General features: G+C 32.8%; 1 protein-coding gene across 1 annotated transcript; it reads right to left on the reverse strand.

Moving 5' to 3' along the window:
- Positions 1-2,615: 2,615 nt before the first annotated feature.
- Positions 2,616-12,145, reverse strand: LOC142972964 (endocuticle structural glycoprotein ABD-4-like). The gene is made up of 4 exons (XM_076114430.1): positions 12,006-12,145; positions 8,088-8,218; positions 6,556-6,727; positions 2,616-3,533 (listed from the first exon to the last, which is right to left on the reverse strand). The coding sequence occupies exons 1-4, from the start codon at positions 12,090-12,092 to the stop codon at positions 3,378-3,380; spliced, it is 546 nt and encodes a 181-aa protein (XP_075970545.1). The 5' UTR covers positions 12,093-12,145; the 3' UTR covers positions 2,616-3,377.
- Positions 12,146-12,358: the final 213 nt, after the last annotated feature.

The following is a 12,358-nucleotide window of genomic DNA, read 5'->3' on the forward strand; positions in this document are numbered from 1 at the left end:
ATTTTATAATAACCTTTGACTAATCGATTTCGTGAATATTTTGGTTTTTCCGAAATTCCTGTACACTTTTCTTGATAAAAAGTGGCCTTCATTTTTACTTATAACTATGTTACAGTCAAAATCTTTTTAATCGGTAGACACAAGAAAATTAAAAAAATACCATTAACGATTATAAAATTGGTTATTTTTCATCTCGAATAGGTGATTCTTAAATAACAAACTCAACCTCTAGAAGTATAGATCCTATAAATCAATGAAACAAAAGTTTTTTTGATGCAGTAGAAGCCAATTATCAGCTTTTATCGTTTTTGCCATCATGCGTATCAAATTCAATCAACATAATAAATCAAAATTCGGCATTGTTGTAAAAAATTAAGAGACAATTATGTTAGAACGTTCAGATACACTAGTTGGACTCAGCATTGAAAATTCTTAATGGTAAATACTTGAGTTTAAAGAGAAAAAATATAATAAATACATTCCATATAGCTATCTATCTATCTAAACAGTCCGTTTCCACCCACTGTTGAGTATAGGCCTACCCCTCAGTACGCCACTTCATACCCACTTCAAACGGTCCAGCGCTTGTCTCATCCGTTGCAGCTCTACACATTTAACGACCATTTAGTTGGGGGACTTCCTTGTGACTTTCGCCCAGCTAGATAACCTAAATTGAGTAACTTTGGGAAAATTTGGGGTAAATTTGATGAGCGAATAATTAACACCAAAAAATATTTATATTAAATTTCAATTTCAATTTTAAGGTAGCCCTGCATTCAAAGGACCCAGGCTGCACTATTCTAGCTTTGGTATTCAATTGAAAATTCTGAGTGAGAATCCAGAGTGAGATTTAGGTACGAGTATATTGTAACTACATAAAGGCTTGTTCAACAGTAAGTCCCCGAGTATAGAGAAATTAAGGAATTATCCTTATAAAAGTCATAAACTACTTGTGTAAGCTTTGTCACAGTAGGACAATATTTTGAGTCGCAACGTTCGAGTGTCACTGTCACATTACTTTTATTTTTACAACACAGTGACTGGCTGTGACCATCTGCTGCTCGCAAATTTTGGCTTACGCGAAGACGAAGACTGGAAGTCATAATATTACGTAGTAAGTTTCCTTTGATTGCACATTGTCAAAGAAGTTCGTAACTAAAAGGAATCGTTAAGTTAAATTAAATGTCTGTATACAGGCTTTTCTACTTCTTTTTTATTCATCTTCTACTTCAAATATGTTTTATAGGGTCGGCTTAATTAGATACAAATCGATTGCTACCTAAGACTAATAGAATTTCAAAAAAATGTGAGCTGTCGTGTTGATTTAGATCGTTATGTTGACATTCCAATAAGTGCAAGCCCTACTGTACTCACACCACTAACTTACAGGTTAATTACTATTGCATGAACCATAAAATACCTTAAAGGGCGGATATTACTTAAATCGATATCAATTTCTGTTTTTCTCGTTTTCTTATACAAGTTATAGTTAAATGGCCTATCAGCCACATAACTAATGTTTATCAGTTAAGAAATTTAAACAAGGTCGTCGTGGTGGCCAAAATGTGTCAATAAGATTAATTCTCAGACCAAAAGTGTTGCAACAATGTGTCGCACCCACGCTCATCAGGTCGTTGCTAGGCAAAAATATTCATACTTCTGATTAATCAATCTCTAAATTAGATTTATTGGAAAAATATCGGCATATTTTAATAAATATGCCGCCGATCGTATGCTAATGCTGTAATCAAATTTTGCCCAACCTGCCTGCAGTTAAAATAAGATGAGGTTATAATGCAGATATTTATAAGCAAACGTGTTCTACTTCACGTATTTATATGACACTTTAACTTTTGACCTATTTGAACATATAAATGAATATAAGCTGTATTTCGTTTGTCAGTATATAATTGTACCTATGTAAACATAAGTGAAAAATATTTACTTACTAATTAATATACTCTTATATAAAAAATACGGGTATCATGTATTACATATTACGTTACAATAGATTGATGGTATTTATACAAAACGGTGACACGAATGACAGGTTAACGCCCATTAAATAGATATCAACGCGTGCTTGCGTTATGATAATTATGAAACGTCGCCAATCTTTTGGACAAATATTTGATCAAATCTTTATGAGAACCGAAAAAATATTGTATATCATAGACCCTGATATTTGTTAATAAAAGTTAATGTATTTACGGCTATATAATTAACTGTTTATGAGTAATTTCAATTTGCTTGAAGCAATGCTTTCGGGCGTATTTAAACTCAGTTTAATGATATTGATTAAGTGACCGCATTGTGTTATTTTTGTTCAGATTTGATTTATATCTAGCTCAATATAAAGCAATCATTCACATCTCGTAAACAACGTACAATGTTAAATCCAACGTTGTGTTAACGATTCTCAAGACTTTTTAACTATAGAACTATAAAGCCTTATTGATAATAAAAAAACTTGGTATTTCAATAAAAGTTGAAATAAAAAATTCTATAAAGTTGTTATATTTATAAAAATCGATGTTCAAAAACTTAACATGCTTTACAAAATTTTAAAATGGCAAGGAGAAACATTGTCTTTATTGTAATTGAAACGCCAATAATACTTTCGATAGCTTTATTGAAAGCAATTACACCTACTAAACCTAACGATACATGACTATAATTCAGAAATCTATCTCATAATATATTGTAGTGTGAATCTTACAGTATATTTCTGGTAAAAGTCGACATTCAATTATAAACTCAACATCTGTATGAGTAATTAATTTAGTTTAGCGTAACACCTGCGCAATGCTCGGCGCCGAACGTTCTGTTGGACACGCTTGTTGTATTAATTAAGAGACTCAAAATTACGTCGCGAATAGCGTAGCGCCGAACAGTCGGTGTCGAAGGTTAGCTAGGTGTGTCGCTTCACTTAGGTGTTCAAGAAGAAAAATTCTGACCCGTCATATCAAATAATGGAAGATCCAAATAAAATGTTTTGGCAGTTTTGGCAAAAAGCCAAAATTAGAAATACTTATATAACGGATTTTTCAATTGCATTAATTGCATTAATGTATTGAAAATAATTGCGACATCGTCATATAAATTTATGAAAACATAATGTTAGATAAAAGTATGTGTTATACAACCATCTTTATAATTTATCACTTACATTTACAAATCAAATCCTAACCTTTGAGATATACGATATAGTTTGAGAGTTGACAACGAATGTCATACCGCGTTCTCTTTTAGTACTTTTGAGAATATTTTAATCTATAGTAAATTATAATTCTATATTTACACAATAAAGTCGTTATGGTAATGTGCAAAAATGTCACTTGCAGTTTCGTATACATATTGATAAGATGTCTTAGTCATTAAAACCTGGGTCTGGCTTTGAAGGGTGCAGCTTGGTATTGTGGTTTGACGTTAGAAGAAGCGCCCTCATTGTTGCTAGGGGGGAGAGTTTTCAAGTATTCCAAGGCTTTTTGAATTGCCGGTGGGATCGGTGGTGGTGTAGGCAGATGATCACCCTGAAAACAAAAAGTAAGCATTTAATTTTACAACTATAGGATCATAACACTTAATTTTGACGCCTTAGGATCGTAGGTCAATTTGGTGTGAGCATTTACTGCAAGGCTAACATATTATATCTAAAAACGTGAATCTCTGTTCAAAGAAAGGTTACTAGTTTTTCACTTTGAATCCAAGGTAACACCTTATATGAAAATACACGGGATGTGTATAAGTTATACAGTGATTTGATTACATAACACAATCAAACTATTAATAGACGACCGTGAATTACCATAAACTGATTTTATGAATATTCATAGGCATTGTCTTGTTTTTATTCTGAATTAAAAACTAGTGGAAATCATGAAAGTTTCGTACTTTGCGTAAAGATACAGTTTAGTTTAAAAATAAATAAAATTGTGTGTATAAATAGTATAGACTACATTTTATAATCACTCAACCCTGATTTAGAAAAAGTAAATTAAGCCCATGACTGCTGAGTAGTGGGACTGTTGGGCACGCGTCTCTTTGTAGTAGGTATAAGAGAGTAGTTATGTTTATGGCCAAACACAGTGGTTAAGTGCAATGTAGAGATTGATTTTAACGACCTTAATTTCTTATGACCCACTCAGTCAGCGTTTGAATTAGTGCGTTTCTCTATTATAATCTAGGTTGCCAAATGAAGATGCAAATCGGTTTGAAACTCTGACTCATTCGCCTAGTGACATCTCTTATATGAATAAACATGTAATCTAGTTTGTGTAATTTGCCACTGTTAATAACATTGACATGGTTAGTTCACTGCATTGATTTTAAATATCAAGTTTTAGTCAATACATAATTCACGGGCTAGTTTTGATGTAACTCTTAGTTTAAATTACTTTCGACATCCAATCCATAAAATAAAAATGGTTCGCATAAGTAAACAATGTTGGGAAAGTTCACGGCTTGTTCATTTAGATTAGGTTCGTGAGCCAAATAAAACAAGTTTTGGCTATTTATAGAACTTATTACGTTTATAAGTTGAACATATTTTTAGCAGAACGACGTATAACAATGATGGAAAATCAAGTTCGAGTACATGAGTTGAAGAATAATACTATTGAATCTATTGATAGATTTTACATATTCATTATTTAATCATAAATTACGTTTTATGTATTTACAAATAAAAGCAATAATCTATTTGAAAGTTAAACCTAACTATAGACTTTTAAACTACTTGAAAACGACTGCTCTCCTTATTACGTAACTAATAGTAGACATATGTACGTGTTAATGTCGTAATTCGTAATAACTCGTTGTTCGCAGAACAACGAAAACCACAAGTTGCTAATTGTGAAAACGTAGTTGTGTCACCCATCACTAGGCGGTGGGCGCCGGTCATTCATATTGTATTTACATTGCACCATTTCAGCGAAGATGTACACGTGTTATATAACCGTAACAGATAGCTCGTCAATTAACGTTGCGCAGAGGCCGATCGATAACCCATCACTAATGAGACAAGGTGTCACATCGTGGGCGACATACTTAACTATTCCTCTGATATTCAATGTCGACACAGAAGGCTTCCCATTTCCTAAGAATGGGTCATGGGTCGCCGTTTGATATTTTAGCGACATTTGCACACGCGTTGGCCAACTAAGACCCACATCCACGCCACTGCAGCGCACCGCAGACGTCTTCCTTAAGCTTTACGCAATGATGATTCAGGCTCCACTCGAGACGTTTACGAGTATTTACTATACCTACACACGTGCCACTCCCTGCTTTATCTCTGTATTACCCTTTATGTTAATGCAGATTTTTGCCTACATTTGGCTTTGATGGCACTGATGACCTATTCGCTTTAATGTTTCCTTCTAACTCTAGGGTTTGCAACGTTTAAGTATAAAAAATACAAGGACGCCAAGTCAATAAAACAAATACAACAGGATGTAATGTCTAACTTCGAAGCAAATATTCTATGACCCACTACAAATATAATGAAGACCATCGCTGTGCTGACATTTTAAAGCATAAATGTAATCAATTTGTGCGTTACAGAAACAAAGATGTATCGCTGTCTTTGGACATTTATGTGGGCGTATGTTACATAATGCGAAATGGACAATTACTGTCTCCTTTCGAAACACTTTATATTTTAGGACTTTGATACACTATGCACAAATAAAATAATATTTGTATGTTTTGTGGGTCAATGTTGAATTCGTTGGTACCGTCTAGATTTAGACTGAGGCATTGTTCGAGGTGAGCTTGAAACAAAGAGCGCACTATGACACGACGGCAATTTATTTTACATTGGAATCCGTTCATAAATATGGATTAATTCAGTCACGCATTGTAAATCTTACGTCATGTTATCCAAAAAAAGTACTGCACCACGCTGCTTGGAATCGTTTCGTTAAGCTTGCGTATGAATTTTATTGACCACTATTTAATTTAATTGTATGTGGACTTGCCTTAACATGTTTGCTGTGCCGGATTCTGTGAAATATCTGCCGACCGAGGATTATAAAATTTATTGTGATTCCCGACGGAAAGATGTCAAGGCTTCTATTTGCCAGCGGCAGTCGTATGAATATAATTGTGACTTAGCAGGTGTTAAGATGTTATTTTATTTTATGCCTCATTACTCAACAGTGGATACCGCGCTTCACTAGTAGCATCCTTTTATGGTTAACGGCGTATATTTAATTCGTACAATTTGTTGAAGCCTTTTATTGTATAATAATACAGCATTAAAATATCCAAGAAATGTGCTTTTTGTTTTAAAATAATCAATCATCTCATTCTTATTTCCTTCCTCCTGTGTTACTAATTGACACAGATGAAAGGAAGAGTTATCTTTTAAATATTTTCACAGAACCAGATAAAAAAGTCTATTGTCTTTGTGCAACTTACGTACAGTTGCCCTACTCTGAGTAACTGCATTAAAATATCTGTTTATCACATTTTACATAAGGAAAATCAGGGGCCATATTCTTGGAATAATACACACACCTTACTAGGGAATATTTAAATTAAATGATTCACCTGTGGCTGGAATCCGTTCTCGTCGGCGATGTAAGACAGTGCGATGAGAGTGCCATCTGGTGCCTTGTAGCTGAACTTTCCTTCAGCTGTCTGTATCTCCTGTCCCTCACCTTGTCCGAAGTTCTTCACGTACCCTGACTCTTCAGCGTTTATCTCGTTGCCTGTCTCGTAACTGAAAAAATGACGAAAGCGAAGACAGTGTAACAATTTATATTAGGTAAGCAGTAACAGCTTAACCCGCGGGCATTTTTTTGTTGTGAATTAGTAACCTTTATTTTTTCCCTTGCAAATTATTTGAATTAATTCTAGTTTTCAGTCCTTTTTGGTAAAAAACCGTTTTTATGCACGTCCACATGTTAATGTTTAAAGACACGTTTGTATAATAAAATGGTACAGTCGAAAAAGTGCTGTGGACAAAAACCCAAGCTCTTATCTCTACCATACGGGGCATAATTGATGCATATCCAAAAATAATATAATCGTCAACTCATACAGACGATGAAAAATACGTTACATCGCAAAGTACAAAGGAAAGATTGTTATCTCTTAACATTTCATATTTCATTCAAAAGTTGACGCGTTGACGCATGAGACTTTACGATGCTTCTGTTTGTTCTATACCGAAACCTGCTTACTCACTTTTAATGTGTGACATTTTATCGTCGTGTATTATTACAAGTAAGTTGTAAAGAAAAACGTTAATTCAAGATAATGTTAACAGCGTTTATTTAATAATGAATCGACAAATTTATATTTACTTTACTTCTACTTCTATTTTTAATAAAAAATCATGGACTTGATATTTCACGAATGATGTTTTTTAACAAATGTCTACAAAGATTTTTAAACAGCTGTGTTTAAGCGAATTTAGATTTCCAAAAGCCTGAAGTTAAGAAAATGCATGTAAAAAACCTGACTGAACCACGTACCTACTCGGTAACTCTTTGAAAGTTTTGGACAATAAAATGATTTATTGAAATAAATTACTGCAGTGATCTTAACTGCGTTAAATTCATAATATTTTAATAATGCTACGCTTCCTTTGACTTAAATATGCTTAATATTCATAGGAGTATACAATTACGTAATATAAATAATGAAATTCTTACTATTATTAAAAACTTATATAATATGTTTATTAACCACACAAGTAATTGCTGTGGATATTTACATGTAAAGCAAATTAATTTAATGTCATGTCAATATCATATTCTCATGCTTTATGAAACTAGATTTACTGTAGGATGAAAATGTGTTTCATAATAATAGATAATTTTAATTACGATAAAAGTAACAATCGTAAATCGATAAATATAAAAATCGTAAAATTAGAAACCTAGGTAAATTAGTTTTACAAAATATTGATAAACCTGCTATGTCGAGAAGGGAGGTCGTAGTAGTCGTTGTGCGATCCACAAAAAGTTGCTTCGAGTTTGGTTGTGCTTCGTGTCCGTTCTTTGTATGTTTGTAAAAGTTCCCGCGACACAACGAGCAGTATTTGGAAAAATAAATTAAAAAATAATTTTACTTACAGCCATTTGTATGAGCCATCAACATTGGGTCCTTCAGATTCATAACGAATGATAGGTATCGGTGGAGTTGACTGTTGCGCTTGCGCTGATGTGTAAGCCACGGCTACTAGCAACACGAAGATTAAAGAGATCTGCAACAAATATTTATTTTATAGGTAAGACTTTTTTTAAAACGTGACTATAAATGGATATTTTATTTTCTTTTAAACGATCTATATGTTTCCGAAAAGTAGTGATACATTTTTATTGCAACCTTGTAAATTATTTCCATTTGTGATCGTTAAAACTAGGTACTTATTAACTTGAAAATTCTATCTTTTTAATTTATTTTCTTCTTATATCAAAATGTTAGTTTCACCTTCCACCTCAGTGCATAATACGTAGTAAAATAATGTTAGTAAGAAAGCAATGTGTCAATATATACTAAAGTAAGTTAAACAAAATCCTCATAAGTGCGTTGTTAAGAGCATGCCTGTCAATAAAGGCGAGGCAATACAGCTTCCGTGAACAAAATGTTGAAATAAAACACTACTTGGAAACTTTACGTAGAGTAAACTCTTAGCAAAACGAGTTAAGAAGTTGGTATTTTTATTTTATACGACGAAAGCGCCTGGTATATATGACTAGCAACCTATATAGCAGGTAACATATACAGTTTTTTTAGTTAGGCGTACATTTGTTTAACAGAGGTAAAGGCAGGTAATAGAATTTATTAATGAAAGTGAAAAAATAGACAGTGTTTAGGTTAAATTGAACTACAAAAGAGAAAGAAAGCTATTCTATTAAAAGTACTTACGAATGCAAATAGTAAAAGTTTACCTACCCAAGCATTAAAAAGGCCTGATCGTAATTAAACCAAATGGACTATTACGATTAATGATTTTTCGGTTTAATTAGACATTATAATACTACATTATAATAATGTTGATCCATACCACAGCTAAGTATTGAAAAATTCATTCTGTCTTAAATTCAGTTTAGATAATATTTTAAATGTAAGTTTCTTTCAATGCAATTGATATAAATACTCGTATAATCATGTCTGCCGTGATAGACTATGAATGCATCAAGTGCCGGAAGACACAAAGGTAGTTGAAAGTGCTTTCTTCACGAACAATGAAATAAGGAATCGTGTGTTGAAACCGCTAACCACACTCGGAGGTTTATTCATAGGTATGTGATGCAAATATACCGTGGTGTGGAGTTTTATGAAATTTTAGATAACACGAGATTTATGACCTATTAGCTAATCCGTAAGTTAGGTAGTACTTATTTTTAGGGGCATAAATAAATGAATATAATATATACATATAATATATATTAGGTTTTTAGTTTTGCAATTAAATGATTCTAGTATAGCATAAAAATATTTTTCATTTCCAATCTAAAGATTGAACGGTTGTGCGTGATCCAGTTAATATAGCAACTTATTATCCCTAAAAAACAAACCGAAAACAAATTTGCAAAAAAATATTGTTTTAAAGGTCTCGACTCCATAGTTTGCCTACCTCTCGGGTTTTAAATCACATTAATTTTCACAACATTAATTCGCACATTCATTGCAATTTCAACGCATCAATTAAGTTTCGGTCGCAATGGCGTGTCGAAAACACATTGCAGGCGTTAAAGCGTATGAGCTTTGCTTGGCTTCATTTAAATGGTTGTTAGAACTATGATACATACTACTAATCCCTCTCTCCTATCAAGATGAATGAACTAATCATCACTGACATTACCTCGTACAGTAAAGGGTAACCGATGTGAAGATGTGAGCAAGTTGTGAACTATTCGGCGTTTACCAAAGTTAAAGCCAATAGGGCTAACTAACTATTGTAGAGTCTCGAAACATATTTTATTATAGTGAAATTTCTATAGAGATCATTTTCCTGATACAATTTGTTTCAAATATTAAAGACATTGGAAGTCGAATTATGGGCTTGAAAACGGCCCGGGGCTATTTTACTTAACGCAAATACTGAATCCTAACTAAAGTGATCACTAACATTGAATTTGTCGAAGAAGCCTTTGTTAAAAAGAGAATAGGAATAGACTCATCACGTCGACCGAACATTTGCAACGCACCACAATTCAAAACACTCATGTGAATGAGCCCTGAAACAGCAGTGTCGAATTGCGTAAATTTATATTTAGTGATTAATTTTATTGATTGCAATTTATCATTTTGCTTTAAAATAACCCTCTACAACTTTATAAAATTTAATATTTCACAGTTGTATTTGCGTCGTTCTTGCGAATAATATTAAGTTATTTTATGTCGTATCATGTACATTTTAATGTTCCCTAAGTAAGAGAACTTAGAATTAAAATTTTAGTACCTAATATTATAATAATTCAAGATGCATTGTGCCCTAATGTTATATCTTTAAAGGCCCTTAATACGCACGACTCATATTGGACGCGACAAAAGCCTTTATCTATCGGTGCAATTCATGTAGGTCCGAGAGTTACAAAAGTCTTTTGTTAGATAATGCATACATTATATTTTACGATTGATATTGTGCAAACTCATATAAAGGAAGTTGAACTCGTCTCAAAAACGTGATGTAGACGGGTAGAAATTGTCGGTTTGAGGAAAGAAAGGATTCCGTGATTCGACAACGATCTTAGCGCTGCATTTTGAACTCCCGTTCATGAAACACGTGTTGACTTTTGCCCCGCGATAAGGTAACAGTAATAAATTTGCATACTAAAATCATCGTAACCAGGTAAAAGTTATGAGCGCTTTGAGAAAGTTTCATTATAGTTTACTTATTTTCTCATAAACCCTTTAATATTTCATATTAGGTAACCTCGAATCGTGTATTTTAGAATGCCTGCCCTTTTCTACTCGTAATAATATTTGCATATTATGTTATTATTTTTGTTTTCGTTTTATAAATAGATTTTTTGACACCTTTAATATTTACACTCATTATCATCAAATATAAAGCTGTTAAATATTTTATTAGTATCTAATTTTTTAGGAAAAAAATCACAGTTTAAACTGTACAAGGTGTGTAAGTAGACTTTACGGTGACATCGATTCGGGGATCAATTATTAACTAAAATATATGTTTATAGCCGTCAAAGCCTTGAATAATAAAAGGTGTGTCATATAAAATATTGCAGTTGACAAGCTGACTAAAACGGCAATCAATAATAAGATTCCGACAAACGTTTGCGAGGAAGTAAGATCGCGTGAGAAGCTGCAGAATTAATGCTGTATGCATTGACGTGTTTGCCTTGTTCTACTGTAACATTTTTTTTACCGATTTATTACTACGACAGAGAAGTTTACTCATTATTCAATACAATGTTAATTCACGTCATATTTCTGCTATCAATACTTGTCCTTTTTTTTGTTTTTCGTAATTTGTAAAATCCATGCTACAGTCATAGAGTTAAAAATATTTAATTATACTTTTTACAAATTTTAAGGAAAATTATTTTATTATAATATTTTAATAATTGTTTCTGATATTGACATAGACTACAGTTATATTATTTGTAAGCTATACCTACTATAGCCTCTAAATATATAAGTGAATCTCACTGTACTCATTGCAAAATTAAATAAAACATATTTCAATGAAATAGGTATTGGCTTTAAAAATCGAATGAAATGTGTAACGCGCTTCGTTTACCTAGCTTTCACTATTTACTCTGACGGTAATGAACTGTGCTGAAATTACTTCAAGGAATTATTGTCGCACAATTCGTAATGGATGCTTGAATGCACTTTTTTGTTTGATTTTTATAATACTAGTAATTACTTTACAAAGTCCCATATTACCTAATTTATAGGACGTTTTGATTGTATATTATAAACAATTATATTTAAATAATCCTTAAAAATAGGAAGAAGACAACTTAAAAATTACTGAAAAGCTTTAAGATCGACAAAATATTTTTTCTCACCATTTTATTAGGATGTAGGGCAGGATGTTTACAAAGGGACTGGATGCAATCACAGGCAGCACAAATGTGTGCACGTTGACACTGCATGGGGTTTATATACCGACGTCTTTACCTATGAACTTCGTGCGACCCGACGCCGGCGCATCCCGACGATCCAAGTACATCGCACGCTCACTCACAAAAGTGCCTGTACGTGCCTGAACGCATGCTAAACAATCAGATACTAATGGAAATCAAATTATCTACACAATTTTGGTTATTGGAATCCTAATACAATTATTTGATTCCATTAGATTTCTCAATTTTAGTACGCGTTTTACTATAAATTTTCATGAACGAATGCCGTCGTCAAA

The sequence above is a fragment of the Anticarsia gemmatalis genome, chromosome 5 (assembly GCF_050436995.1).
Source record: "Anticarsia gemmatalis isolate Benzon Research Colony breed Stoneville strain chromosome 5, ilAntGemm2 primary, whole genome shotgun sequence".
Lineage (NCBI taxonomy): Eukaryota > Metazoa > Arthropoda > Insecta > Lepidoptera > Erebidae > Anticarsia > Anticarsia gemmatalis.